General features: G+C 37.6%; 1 protein-coding gene across 1 annotated transcript in view; it reads right to left on the reverse strand.

Moving 5' to 3' along the window:
* Positions 1–2,814: 2,814 nt before the first annotated feature.
* Positions 2,815–15,753, reverse strand: part of FHIP2A (FHF complex subunit HOOK interacting protein 2A) — a 33,753-nt gene continuing 20,814 nt past the window's right edge. The window contains exons 10-17 of the mRNA XM_081823447.1: positions 15,497–15,689; positions 15,148–15,317; positions 14,622–14,765; positions 13,640–13,730; positions 11,439–11,582; positions 6,692–6,832; positions 6,229–6,332; positions 2,815–6,128 (exon numbers count right to left, since the gene is read on the reverse strand). Coding sequence (XP_081679573.1) covers positions 6,023–6,128; positions 6,229–6,332; positions 6,692–6,832; positions 11,439–11,582; positions 13,640–13,730; positions 14,622–14,765; positions 15,148–15,317; positions 15,497–15,689 — 1,093 coding nt within the window. The 3' untranslated portion in view covers positions 2,815–6,022. The remainder of the gene's footprint in view (positions 6,129–6,228; positions 6,333–6,691; positions 6,833–11,438; positions 11,583–13,639; positions 13,731–14,621; positions 14,766–15,147; positions 15,318–15,496; positions 15,690–15,753) is intronic.

Below are 15,753 nucleotides of genomic sequence, written 5' to 3' on the forward strand. Positions count from 1 at the left end.
GGGTGGCTCAGTAGGTTGACATCTGATTCTTGAGTTCGGCTCAGGTCATGATCTCAGGGTTGTGGGATTGAGCCCTGCGTTGCGCTCTGCGCTCAGCGTGGAGTCTACTTGTCCCTCTCCTTCTGCTCCTCCCCCACTCATGCTCGCTCGCTCTCTCTCTCAAATAAATAAAATCTTAAAAAAAAAGTCAGGAGAATTATTACCTAAATGTCCCCTCCTCTACCCTTCTAAAAAGAAAATTTCTATTGGTTGATATACTGACTAGTCTAATTAGAGCGAAGAGTAAGATCAAAATATAAAACTGAATTTCCTTCAATTCCTCAGACTCACCCTTGGGAGACCAGCTAATTCCTTGGGGCTACCTCCAGATGACTGAGGGTAGGAAGGGAAACATGTCGGGTCTCTCCATTTTGCTCCCTGGCAGGTATGACCCTTAGGTTGTCCTGCCTTGTAGCCTGACCTCAGCCTTAAATTTCAGGAGTGGGAGTTATGAAATGAGAACCAGCGGAGGTTTAGACATTTCATCCATCTCCCGTCTCCAGCCTGTGGCTTCTGAACTCACCTCTCCTGTCTCTGTCAACCGCAGCTGGTTCTCAACCTGATATGCAGCCATCTTGTGCTCCAATAAAGAATGGTGGTCAAGGAAGCATTGAGTTAAAGCAAGGAGAAACATTTGGTTCTATAAATATTTTACTAAACCAAATTTTATGCCTAATGTTCAGGTCATTTTTTAAGCCTACTTAAATCTTTTGGTTTTAAGATTTCAGTTGACTTTTTGCCTTCTCTCTATGTAATAGTTCTAGAAAGAGATCATTTAAATCAGAACAGTTTATTACTATTCACCAACTGAGAAAATATGGGCCCCAAAGCACAATTGTTTGGGCTGGTGCTTTATACCAATCTCAGAATGAAGAAGGTCAAACAAAACAGTTAACTGTGATAAACCTAACAGGACAGAGAACCGTGTTCCATTTCTCGCTGACTTGACTTCATGGTTATGACTTCCCGCAACATCCAGCATATCTCTAGTTCCGAGTAAGAACATAATTCAGTCAAGACTGGAGTTTTAGTTCTGTTTAGGTGATCTCCAACACTAGTAAACCCTTGAATAACACGGGCTTAAACAGCACACATCCACTTACGAATTTTTTGGCTGTAGTACGGTATTGAAAATATACTTTCTCTTCCTTATGATTTTCTTAGTAACATTTCCTTTTCTCTAGCTTACTTTATATACTGAATACAGTATATAATACACATAACATAGGAAATATCTGTTGACAATTTTTGTGACATTATATGCAGATTTTACTTCATGATGGTGGTGGGGGGGGATAAACATCCCTAACACCCTGGCGTTGTTCAAGGGTTAACACTACTTCTTTCCCCCTGTGCTCTCACAACAATTGGGCACAGCATTCACCAATGGGGGCTGGAATTCACCAGAATTCCTTCACCTGTGACTGTGACTTCTTGAGGACAGAAATTGCTTGTGTTTCTAACACCTTAAAACCTGGCTCATCCCAAGTTCTCAATAAGTTATTTGTTGAATAACCAAATTACTGTTTTGTTTTCGACAGCGTATTTTTGACGTTTAGAGATGCTATTTTAACACAGAAAAACCTCTGATGCACACAACAAACCGTGAGCAGTGAGTGTACATGAAACAGGCTTTGATGGATCTCCCTGATAGGCAGTCAGGTATAGATCAAGTAAAATTAAAAACCAGTCTCCTAAGAGCTGGGCCCATGAGCAACAACTTTCCTAACTGGCTTAAGACCAACTGAAACCGATTCCACTTCTTCCATCCATGGATCCTTTGGCATCAAACTGTCATACAGTGCTTCTGCAGGCTCGTTTTTTATTTGCTTTGAGAAAGAGGTGTAACTTTTACTTGAGAGTTACTCTCCCAAAATTCTGACTTTAACAATTTTATGTCAATTCTTTAAACTCCCTTGAGATAACAAGTTTTCCAGATGAAATACTGCAAATTTCTTAATGAATAGCAGCCTGAACTAGGTTTTTGGACTCGGGATCTGATTATACATCCCTAAAATGCAGTTTTCTTTGATAGCAGCTCAAGGCAAGAAGGGTAATTTCAACTCCTCAATGTCTAAACCTACCTCCCTACATCCTTTCAACCTGTTCTCCTCTTTTAAGTCCTTCTAAAACTATTCTGAAAAACAGTGGCTGAAAGATCCTGGGTAGGTGGGATTAATAATTATGCTTTTTCTCTCCCTGGCTATGCTATGTATTACGTATTTCTTTCAGTTTCCAATCAGGGCACTTTAGCAAATACTCAAATGAATGGAATAAGCCTAGAGTCTAATTGTCTTAGGTGTCAGTTAAAGAAAACAGTTTTTATATGCGTTACAAATATATTAAGAAATAATGCTTATAATGAATTGTTTTTCTAAGACTTGTATAAACACACCTTCCTTTAAGGATGTGGTTATTAAGGAATGGGGTGGAGGGTATATAATGAGGCTCACTCAGGGGGATTTTTCAAGCTATACATTCCCCTGCCACAAATATTCTGATTCTGTTCCTTCTTGTTCTCTCCCTGGAATCAGTGCTATAGTGACCCATGAACTGTTTTGTGTCACACCTTTTTTTTTTTTTTTAAAGTGAGTTGTATACACAATGTGGGGGCTTGAACTCATGACCTTTAGATCAAGAGTCTCATGCTCCACCCACGGAGCCAGCCAGGCGCCCCAATGTGTACCATACCCTGCTGTGCACGATGAATTACTGTTTTAGGCTTATCGGTGAATAAAATGTTTTCAATTAGAATTCTACAAAAATATAAGACACTTTGCTTAAATTACATTATTTATTTTTAGATTATCCCTCTTAGTCCTGCATGCATCATTAGCACAAAAAGTTGAACTTAATCACAACCTCCTTTTGAAGAGACAGTAGGTACACAATCACCATCTGAAGAGTTCTTCACAGATGGCCCAAGAATTCCGGCCTTGGTAATACTGTCAGTAACCTACACAATGTTCAATAGAAAAATTTACCAAATATCCTTTGTTTAATATAAACAAGGCAGGAGGCCAGAGTATTATAGTAACACTATTTTACAGGGCCCAGAAATATGATTATCTATCATGTTTTAACATATCAAGTGTCACAATGACATGCATATTTTGATTAATTATACAACCCAAAATATAACTGCCATATAATTTGTGGTTTTAGCACTTGACTGCAACTTCTGTCAATACCTGTGAACTTCATAATTAAATGGGAATTGTATATTAATGTGATAATTTATGGAAATATGTCACCATGACTTATGAAGTAATTCCATAATTTGTGCCCCGTAAAATTAAGTGTAACAATCTTTACACTAGCAACAGTGTAAGCAAGCTAAGGATTTTGGTCCTTTTGTGTGTGTGTGTGTGTATATACATATACATACACACACACACAGACACACACATATATATACACATGTACACACACATAATAATGTACAATTAAACCAAAGGGCTATGAATCCTCTCATAGCTTCCATATTGCACAGATAGATACATTATGAGAACATTACATAGTTAGAATGTGAGTACTACAATGATAATTGGCTGAGGACAAATCTGAGTTCTAGCAAGTGAAGAATGTGGCTCATTACTAAAAATAAAGTCAAAGACTATACTGTTAGAAAGTTAAAAAAAAATGTGCATACCTATTTATACTGATGTGAAGCAGGGCTAACGTTCAGCTTGGAACTTGCTATGGCAATCGGTTGTTAAGGTGCTACTTTCCACCCAACACAGTGCATTTGAGTCACTGTTTTGCAAGTACTGAGTAACAGAAATATTCAGCTTTCACAAGACAGTACGAAACAGACTAGTAGCACATTGTTTCACTGACAAATCCAACTCACTATGAGAACTTGTGCTGGCTCTAGGTCTGTCTGAACTAAACAGAGAGAAGAAAGAAAGAGAAGCTTAGAAGAGAAACAACTTAGACCTTAAGCTTTAGCTGACTACAGATCAAAATCATTACAATAACTTAGGAAAATTAAGAAGCAGCATACACACACACAAATATAAAAGTTAAAGCTTTTCTGAGCTTGGTGTCATGTATTAGCTATAAGGTCCCACTGCGAAATCAAGGATAAAATAGTATTTGGCTTGAGAGGTAATTGCTAGTACACCCATTGAACACTACGAAAACATTAAGAAGTATCTACTATCTCTTAATGCCTTATTTTAAATAAACCTACATCAAAGTAGACTACAGCTATGTCTAAACATGGAAATGTTGCAGTGTTTCTTGCCTGGGCTGGTCAATAAATACAGAGCACTGAACAATGCTTTCCCATCATTAAAAATCATTTGAAGAAAATCACGCACAAAGTAACCATCTCCCACTTTTGTTTTTTTCCTTGTTCCGCTTAATAAATGTGCTTAGACTGAGCTAACAAAGATTTGCATTAAATGAGAAACGTAGTCTTAACATTGATAAGCATTCTAGAGCCAAGAATATTCATAATCTTTTGCTATTTTGCTCTTAATAAATAGCCAAAACTAACTATAAATCAGAAAAATACAACAAAATTAGCAGAAGGTGTAAAACGCGCTTCTATGCACATGCCACATGATGTACATAACGCAAACATGCTACATAAAACAACTTCTTACAAGGAGCAGCGACACCTCCTTCCAAGCTGGAAATTTTGATAGTCTGCTCCCGGCAAATTTCAGTAAATGGAGAGGTAAAGCACAAAGCGCTGCTGCTTAACATTTCAACGGGAAGAGGAGGAGGAGAGGAAGAAGAAAGCTTAAAAGCAACATTTGAGTGACAAGCATCACTTAAAGGAGGAGTAGAAAGTGGATCAGCAAACAGCATTCTGTAAATCTAGGAGAAGCATGCCGTGCACAGCGCAGCTCTGCTGAACTACCACACACAGTCCTTCATATAGACCCAATTTACCCAAATTCCTTAACACGTAAACAGGACAGACTGGTTTTCTTTTTAAATCTCCTTAGAATCATTTAAAACAAAAGACTGAACAAAATGGAAAAAAAAACAAAAAACAAACAACTGTAAACACTGAGGAGGCCCACTGGCATTTTGATTGCTGCCAAAGGGTTATCCGTTCCCGCCTAGACACTACCATGCATTTCAGTAAGACATCAAATTATAAAGCAATCTTTATAAAGCAACTTTCAGAGAGGGACAGAAGAAAAAAAAAGGTTCTCAACCCAATATATGTTCATTAGCTTAAAAAAATACTATTTCAGCAAACATTACCAATGGTGAGCACAAATTCAACATTCTTGCAAAAATGACAGTTTAAATATACTGGGACCCATACGTGAAAATCAATCACTAACATGGCTATGTGCACCAAGAGTAAAAGAACGTTTTTTTAAAAAATATATATTATATTAATCAAGAACTTCTTTATCATATTAAATTGTTATTCTTAGAAAAGCTGAAGAAAGTTAATGGTGCTCTACACATTTTTATCTCCTATTAACTCATTTGATGGTTTCTGAATTGTATTTTTTCTCATTTACAGTTTTTTACCATATTTTGTTTGATAAGAATTGACCTTAAAAAGTTATAAAATTAGTTCGTTTTTTTCTTTGCTACTTATTAATCCAAAAGAATAGAAGCATTTGAGTCCCAGACAATGTCAAAATGCCTTGCTACCTAAAAGGATATTAAAATAACAGAAATATCATCAAAGTCATGACATCAGAAATTTTGCAGCTTTTCACACAGGCATTAGAAATGCTTCTTTCCTGAAGTTCCTTTGATTGTATCCTGGATTCAAGGACGTGCAATCTTACATATAGAACCATTACGGTAAAGCCAATGAAAACAACATCATACCACATTTTACTGAGAATGTCCGCTCAATGGGTTCTTAATGGCCCTGTCCAGTTTACAGCAGTACTTCATTTTTAAAAAGGCTTTTTATCCTCTCGGCTGGGTGAAGCGGAGTCTTTTTTGATGAAATGTACACTACAGTTCTGCTCCCTTAGTTCCTTGCAGGACGCTATCACGGTGTGGAGGAAGTGTGGTATTTCACAAACGCGATTGCCGCCAGTTCCTTACAGAACTCTTCCAACACGATCACACCCTCTAGCAAAGTGATGTGGTCAATGCTGGTAAAAGAAAGCAAGCAGTAAGTCAATTCAAGATACTACCATTTCATCAAGTTTTGGTGACTTGTTTAGATCAAAAACATGTAAAACACTGGCTTACATAGGGCCTTCAGGTTCCAAGCCAAGCAATCGCTTTCTGACTAACAGAAGCTTGGGAGTAAAGTCTGGAATACGCTGGATTCGGACCATCAGGTCTCCGACAACCTGCATCAGAGACAAAAGGAACTGCGTTCCTGAAACCAACTACACAGGGATTTCCAGGATTAAAAAAAGACACTCAACTTCCTATTACTAAATGAAGAATGTCACCCTTCACTATTCACATAACGATCTTTAGCAGAGGACTCACACCTGTTCCTTAAAATATAAACGTTACCATTTAAAAGAATGGATTTTTCTTTTTTTCTCCACATGCTAGAGTAAAATAATGACTTCTTGACAGTATACAAGTAGTATTTCCCATTATGTGACACTAAGCACATACAATGGTAAGGAATGTTAATGGACATGTGTATCACAGGTTTCATCAATCCTAGAGAACATAAACAGAACTAAGAACTCACCCTGACGATGACAGAGAAGAGGGATCTACAGCCAGAAGCAAGGTTCACATAAGGATCCAAAAGGTACTCATGTATGTGTGGATGAGGGAAGAGGGAAAGTCTAGATAACACGGAGGTGACTTGTAAATTTACATCATATGGCTATGAAGAGGTAAAAAACAAAAAGACATTTGACATTATTTATCATGTATATACCTGAGCACTTCATTTACCATTTCAATGTGTCTTTTCAGGAAAGGAAAATATTCCATCTTATTCCTCCCTCCACATGCTCTTCTACAACGAAAACATTGATAACTAAGTTGGCTCTCACCGTCTTAGTCAAAGTACATATATCACAGTGCTAAAACTTAGGAGGAAAAAAAAGCATGCATATAGATATGTGAAAAATACTAATATATAACATAGTCATAATGCTTCTGTTTTACGCAGGTTGTTCTAATTAATGAGTGTTCAAGAGGTCATCAAAACTCACTGAAGTGTCATATGTAACATTAATAACAGCAACATAGGACACACTGAACAGAAGACCAAAGACAGAAAGGGAACTATTAAGATCTTTCAAAATATGGTAGTCTAATTTTAGAAATGATATTTTTCATCTTTTAGATTATTCAACTACTGCCAATTATCAAGAGCATGTATACAATAAAATAAAGTCAGATACACCACAGAACCTTCTCGGCAGAAGGAGAGTACCTGGGGATAGAAATGACCACCACATGCCTCACAGTGAATGAAAAGGTTCAAAATGGTGATTACAGACAAGGATCATTTCATTTACACAAGAGCATTAATTCTCCCAAAACACTTATACATCTGGGTACAATTCCTCATACATTTTTTTGTACGCTGTATCACATTTTACTTGAATTCTAGTTTTTTTATTTTTAATCTGTTTACTCCACATAGAAAACAGCTTGGAGATGCTTTACAGACTATATCAAAATCAAAGCAAAAGGCACACTGTACAAAAACAGTTGCTGTCATCGTGCCTAGAACTTTCAACAGAAATCTCATTCCTTCCAGCTTTCTTCTAAGCAGCCAAAGGAAACCAAGTGGCTGCGACAAAACTGACTTCCGTGGGAGGGCTGGGGGCAAGGTAGGAACCCGCGCTGAGGCTGGGGAAGAGAAAAGGGATTCGCGACGAGTGAATGTTAACCACAGACTCTGCCTGCTTCTCTCCATTCACTGAGCAGCTGCTAAACCCTTGATATATGGGGGGCCTGGGCAGCTCAGTTGGTTGAGGGTCTGCCTTCGACTCAGGTCATGATCCCGGGGTCCTGGGATGGAGCCCCGAGTCGGGCTCCCTGCTCAGCGGGGAGTCTGCTTCTCCCTCTCCCTCTGCCCCTCTGCCCGGCTCATGCTCTCTCTCTTGCTCTATCTCAAATAAATGAAGAAAATCTTTAAAAAAAATAAAAATAAGCCCTTGATACAATGAACACCAATTAAGAAATGAACATTGGCATTTGGAAGACAACAAATGCTAGGGCATGTGCCAAAAGATAGCAAAAGTGCTGTTACATGGAGAAACCACAAGTCCTGTGTTAGAAGTCCAAGAGTAGCGGGTTGGTTTGTTTTTTGGGGTTTTTTTACCATGAGATTCGTGAACATGGATTTTCTGAACAAAGAAAAACGATCCCTAAGTCACTCTTATTCACAATCAAGCCTCAAGCAAGACAAATGAAAGGAGATACTATTCCTACGGAAGGATAATTTGAAGAGCGTATTTTCCAACTTGATAATACGTGCAACAGAATATAGCCTCCAGGACTCACTTCATAAACAACAACGAATTCACATGAAGTTGTATTTTAGGCACAGAGGAAACATTTTTAAAAATCTTTAAGAAGAATGCATTTGGTAAAGCATGTGAACAAAATCACTTAAAATACAACTTTAGTACAGTTTTGTATGTGACTTGATTTCTGATAGTTCAGATATTTAGGTCACTAAATTCGCCATTTATAGGAGCTTCAATAAGTCAACAGAATTTGGCTTTCAGCAGGGATATAAGTTGCCCCTTAAACTTTGTATTTTCCTTATAGGGTGTTACTTCGGTTTTTAGCTTTATCTGCAAGAATCTATGGCCTTGGTTGTTTAAGAAGTTTAAGGCTGACTCAGATTATATTTTAATGTGAAAATGAAAACAAATCTCAGCTACGCATAAATTGTTCTCTCTCTGAAATGGCCTCTACTTCATAATGGTAATAACTTTAAAACAAGTTGGCCTTTTTTCTTTAATATGAATAACCCTTTCTTGGGTTAACAGGAAGTGCTTATATCTATTATTTTGGATTTATTTTCTACTTTTACATATAGTATTCACCTGAAACAAAACCTAACCAGATTTTTCTGACATATCAAATGGACTTGGCCCATCTTTGAGCTCACACTAAATATAAGGCCTGAATTTCAGGACAATAAACTTTGATTTAAAAGCATACTAATGACCAAAAAAACAAACAAACCCCAAAACAAACAAACAAAAAAACATACATACTGATGTCACCAGCAAACTCAGTTTCAACCCTTCTCCTAAAAGGCTAAATTTACAGAGAGCCAAAGTAATATGATTTAGTGATATTAAGTCAAAATTATGATAGCCTCTGAAATTTCTAAAAACTCCTGTACTTAACAAGATTTTGTATTTTTTAAAGTATTTTAAATCATTTTCTTCATTTAATTCTTACAAGCAAATCTAAGTAGGAGGTTACGGCAAGTAACACCAGCTTCACCTTAACAAGAAGAAAATGTGACAAGGGCACAGTTGCCCAAGATCATACTCTTCCCTGTTGGGGCAGAGAGAAGCTGGACCTACCTCCCTACATTTTCATGGTGTCCTTTACATTCTGCCTTTGGACCTCAGCACTTTACTATCTTTATAAAATCATCACAAATACTACTAAATGTTTGTGTTATAAGGTATTTTCAGAAAATTAACATTGTGACAACACAATAGTATTATGAATGATTTCTCATTTATAATAATGCATATAATATATAATACATATATATTATATATAATAATTTCATAATTTCTCAATTATACATGCAGGAGACTAGCTACTTCACTAAATTATCTGTAGTAAATGTTTAATCCCAGGTTGGTTACCCTGACGCTATTTCTATACTAAGAGAACACAGGCAAACATGATCCTCAACAAAACACATTTAGAAAAGAGAGAAAATGAAACTAAACCAAGCACGCTCAGCACACCAGGACTCATGACTGTCTTTGAGATCTGACTGCATAATGTTCTTACCAAAAAAGGCTTGGAAAATCAAGGGTTTTAAGACCAAAGGTTTGAGGCTGGGGCCTACAGTGAACCAGCTGTAAGTCACATTAACTGCAACTAGGGATCCTCCCTGACAAAGTATGACCAGAAGTCAGTCTTGCCCAGCACTGAGGGTTACAGAAGAATGGTTGAGACAGCGTGCATGAATCAGCTCTGCAGTGTGACGTGCTAGCTGCTGAAATAAAAAGAACTTTAAAGCATTTCAGGATATTCTGCCTCCAAGGATCCTTTTATGTCAGCACTCCACAAACTAAAGGGAAAAATACCCACAATCCAAATGAAGCTTGGCAAACCAGCACAAAGAACACAGTGAACTGATGAACCCCGCTACCCAGGGGGCTTCCACAGCCAAGATGTGTACGATGTATATACAGCATAATGCCTACAAGAGCTGGATTTACCAACCAACCAACCAAACACGAGAAATACGGCACTTGCTATTAAGAGGTTAAAAGAAAAAAGGACTTACTCTATCTCTTTACTGATTACTACCAGAAACAGCAGTGACTGAAGTCTAACCCTGTGAAATACTTCTTAAATTATAATTTCTTTATTTGGTTTTCTGGGAATTGAAGACAGCCTGCTTAGGGAGTAAATTTCTTTTACAACTCCCTATGCTCACATAAATATTTAACTAAAATGCTAAAAAAGAACAAGTACTTTAATAGACAATTTTAAATTAATTCCGAATTGGTTAAGTCAAATTTCTATGTTGAGGCAAGTATTACGCCAGGTGGTTTTATTTCAAGTGTATATCCCAGGGTGTAAAGCATTTCAAAGCTCTATCCTCACTCTGTTCATCTGTCAAGGAGAGAGGGAGGGAGGGAGGGGTTCTGTAATCCCAAATTCATTTCTCCTGACAGCCACACATACATACACAGCAACATACCAGCTGATGGTGCTTTTTATCTACCTTGGAATAAGTAAGTCTACCTTTTTCATTTCATCTCCCCCTTATGAAAATGAGTATCTTTCATAAGTTCTTTATGTGAAGAAGCAGATTCCTCTAATATTGTTCTGTCATTTTAATGAGACCAGAGTGCTCAGGATTCAATTTGAAATGACATTTAAGGTCGTCTGAATTGAACTTTACAAGGTTGACTCGATTTGTATCTGTACCAACTGTACTAATAAAAGAAAAGGCTTTCTACGTCATACAAGGAAAGCATTCTAATCACCTCCAAAATGTGTGAAGGTTATTAAGAGAATGGTCTATAATGAGAAGTAAAATATATGATTATGTAACAGCCATCAGGCCGAATAAAGGTTTCGAACATAACAAACGCATCAGAAACGCACCAGTCGCTGGCAATCAAGCTTTACGAAAAAGTCATCTAGTGGAAAAACTAAAAAAACAAAACTATTAAAGATCTAAACTAAAACTTGAGATGAACCCATGGTGAATGGTAACAAAATAATGTGAAAATTAGTATTTTAAAGCTTATTACCTGATCAAGAATTCTTCCCATTCTGTCAAATAAAACTTTCAAAAAATGACCTTCAAAGAAAGTAGCTTCTAAATTGCACTTTTCCAATGCTTTTGGAGACCCAGGCCACTCCCATCTTAAGCAGATAGCACAGTAGTCCCGGAACTAGGGAAAAGCATTTGCATCATTAAAGAACAAACCAGAACAAACTGAGATCAAACATAAATGATTTCCTCCAACAGGCATATAAGAACGCACATGAGTGCCAAGTGTCTGTTCCATGGGAGGCGCCCGTGGGAGAGGAAGGACTCAGGGAACAGGCTAAGGAGAGGGACAGGTAAGCTTATGATCACCAGTGCCAACGTATGTTGATGAAAACATAGGCATGTGTTTTCCTTTAGAGGAATTTAACTCTTATTTTTATCACAGATTCAGAGAAAATTTAAAAAGCAAAGTAAGCCCTAGCCACATTATCAAATCTATCTGAAAACATTACTTGCAAATAGATGAACAGATGCATGTTGTCGGGAAGGCGGGCTTGGCTCTTCGCCGCCGCACTTCCACCACGGCCCCAGCGCGGGAGAAATCCGTGCTGCGTGGGGCGTGCTCCGCAGAAGGTTTGCTTCCCTCGCAGTGAGAGGAGCGCAAAACTGAGAGTCAGCATTAGAACCCTGACTGCATTTAACTGAGCAAATTTTATGTCTGCTGAATCTAATAAAATAATCAGGGGTGGTATTTTTTTTCATCTTTCTAGTAATTCATTTTTATTATATTTTACCCAAGTGTAATCTGTCTGGGACAGATTGGAAATAATAAGAAACTGGTCCCTCACTACACAGTTTACCACTGGGATAAACAACATGGGTTTTGGTAAGTGCAAGACCTCACGTAACAAAGATAAATTTGAAACGTCTTCCCCAACACATAATTTACCTGAGTTTAAACAAAAGAAATTTGGAATACAGTTTTCTTCCCCATTCTTTCCCTTTTCAGATTCCCCTTATTCAATAAAGCGACATTACTCTGACCTCTCTAGTTTGGAAATTACCTGAAATTAAATCATATTCTCACCATGAAGCACTAACTTCAACTTTTAAAAGAAAAACATATTTAAAACAATCAAAAAGCCAGCTTCTTCAGTACTTTGTGAGTTTTAACTAATTTGGCTTTCAGTAGTTTTCTATCCTAAACCACACCCCAATATTTAATAAAGCATTTTCCCATTAACATGTCTGAAATTCTCACCTAGAAATTAAACATTTTTTATCCCTCTTGTCTGTCTTCTAATATTTCTGAAACAATCCATAATAACTGCATTTGTAGAAAATGGAAATGGAACTTTACAGAAAGAATAAACGAAAAATCCAGTTGATACTCCTGAGATCGGTACCACTTGTCTTGCCTTCACTCTCTCGTCCCTGAAGGCGCCAGCTACAGTTACTCTAGTTACTCGTGCAGTCATCTGGACTTGCGCATTCATGCTACAGGCCCATGCAAATTAATTATACAGAACTGTACACTTCAATCTCAAGGATTTAAATGAAAATTAAATGTGCATTTTTCTGACTTGAGACATTTTAAAATTAGGACTTCTGTAAAATGCTAGGGAGAGGAAAGAAGACCTTGAGAAGGCCATTTAGGTTACTGCTTCAGAGAAGACCTTTCAGAGAGTCCTATCAGGGAGGTAGCAAGCTGCGGGGGAAGGGAGTAGTGAGCGCACGGAGTGAGGGAGCGAGGCACTTGTACGTAACTGTTCAGGTGAGAAAAGAGGTGGAGAAGGGTACAGGGCAATGCCTGTGGACTAGGAGTAAGGGTGGGTGGTGGGTAGAATCATTTAGAAGTTATGTTTTGGATCAGTAGGGAAAAGGATAGGGGGGTAGATAGAATTTAAAGTATAGAAAGAAAGGGAAGAAGGAGACAGAGAGGGACAGAGGGAGACAGAAGAGAAGGGGAGTGGTGGGGAGGGAGACACAGGGGAAGGGGAGAGGTGGGGAGGGAGACATAGGGGAAGGAGAAAAAGGAAGGGGAGAAGCATAAAGAAATTCTGAGACAGAGAGAGTCAGTAAAAGGCAAAGTAAGGTCACCTGCCTGAAGTTAAAGTAACAAGAGGGAGTTCGGGTCTCGTTGAGGGAAACCTTTGGAGAAATGACTGTGGGCAATGGGACAAAGTGTGTATGTGCACTCATTAGATTTCATTTCCAAAAATTAACTACTTCACTTACCTGCCTATGAGCATCTCGGAGGTAGGTGTCATATCCAGTGCCCTCGACATGGTAGGACGATTTTGCTTCATCGGGTACCAGACAGAGAAAACTTAAATGAGAAAGCCATAGTCAATAACAGAAATACTCTCACAATTCAGTATCTTTATACCTTAAACTATTGAATGATATCTTCAGTTTAGCCAAGTGTTGATGCAAATGGAAACTTGAAAAATGAAATGATACATTCTTAAGTCCTTAATCTTGAATCAGTTTTACTGACTGATTACTCTTTCATATCTCAAAGGTTTTATTTAATAACCACTCATTCCACTTAAAGTAGAAGTAAGCCTAAAACGATCTTTTACATTCCAGCACAATGACAGACTGCCATGATATCTGTTAACGTCAGGAAACTGGCTTTTAAGTAATTGAAGATTTTTATGCACCCTAATTTTGCATCTTGAGCCACATGCAATTTCTCTAAAGTCACCTGCCAGAACCAGGCACATCAGTGACAGCGCTGTGAAGGAAGAAAGAGAACATCAAGGAAGAAAGAGAATATCGCCAGAGAAAGGGCACTTAAAAAAAAGAAAAAGAAAAAAGTAAAACCACAAGTATCAAAAGGGAATGGCCCCATGCTTAGCATACGTGAGTACATGACTAAGAAGTGCAATTTGTCAAACTGGACATTCTCCATGTTGTTCCAACTGAGAATGACTTAAAATTATTTATGTTAAAAAAAGCAGGGCCATCTGAAGGTTCATCTAACCACTATGACCCATTTTTGTTTCTATGTTAAGTAGAGCTTTCCCCCTTTGCTATCGATTGTTGCCCCAAGGCTGTCACTTGCTATATAAACGTGACAAAAAGCAGATATAATTTAGATTAAAGAAGGGAAGATTGAATTTACAATATATCTTTGTAACAATCTAAGAACAGAACTATTATGGGTTATAAAAACAGCAAAAGATATGTAAGTCAAATTTATATGGCAACTTACCTATTTACAATTTTATGGACTTCAGTTTTCCCATCATTTTTGGGGTGGTCTGGAGTAGCAGGGGGTGAAGAGCTAAGCCACTCCTGATTTGACAGAGTGTTATCCGGCGAAATGTCAGTAAATAATGGGTCTTCTTCCAGATCTCTATGTTTAATTTAATGATGTATAAAAAAGACAACATTTTATTACATTTCTCTAAACCAATGAGATTCTCTGTCATGTTCTTAGAAAACATTACATGGTTTTGCTAATAAAAGAATTAAAGAATTACATTTTATAGGGAAATTAACATTTTATACGAACATCAAACTCCAGAATATATTGATTTTGTTCCGTTTAATGAATACCACTTGTGATTTAAAGGTATGGTGATATCATGGCATCTAAATTTTATTTTCAAAAATCTTGTAAACTGTTAGAGGCATTTTTTTTTTTTTTTTTATGAATAAGGGACAGAAGTAGGAGGAGAGAGAAGATGACAGTTCTGTAGGAAATGCTAAGCTTGCACGGCTGGGTGGGGACTTACACGGCTCCTGCTATCAATCCATTCTCCACCACATCTTTATCTTCTGGACACACAGGCTTATACTCGGTATAATTTCTTTCTTCAAGATTCCTTAGGACCAAGTTGTAAAGAATGTGCTCGTTGGGTTTTTGTAAAAGATGTTCAAACATTCTTAACGTCATTATGCTTATCTGAAATCAAAATGATAAAGGCTAACTGAAAAACATCTCTGAATAAATGATTCTTCTTGCCATCCTGTAAGTCATGCTTTTGATTTTAAAGCCACATCAAGAAAGAAGCTATATTCAAAACATCACAAGTACATTAAAATTACGCTTCAAAGCCACATTCTAAATCTGTCATAGCTTACCTCATCAGATATGTGATCACAATGCTCTATTAACCTATGTCTTAAAGGGTGTCTGCTAACGTCTGCCAGAGTTTCCGGTTCCCTCTGTTCTCCAAGGATAAAAAACACCATTTCTTGAAGCAAAACATCAGAGGTTACTTGCCGAACAATGCGATGGAGCAGAGCAGTTGATGTTAGAATACCCATCTCAGAACTGGGCACAACAAACAGGTCATTAGTGGGGAAAATGACATGAAATAGCAACTTTTTGTTTTTTA

Source organism: Leptonychotes weddellii, chromosome 6 (genome assembly GCF_054177405.1).
Source record: "Leptonychotes weddellii isolate Sample4059 chromosome 6, ASM5417740v2, whole genome shotgun sequence".
Taxonomy (NCBI): domain Eukaryota; kingdom Metazoa; phylum Chordata; class Mammalia; order Carnivora; family Phocidae; genus Leptonychotes; species Leptonychotes weddellii.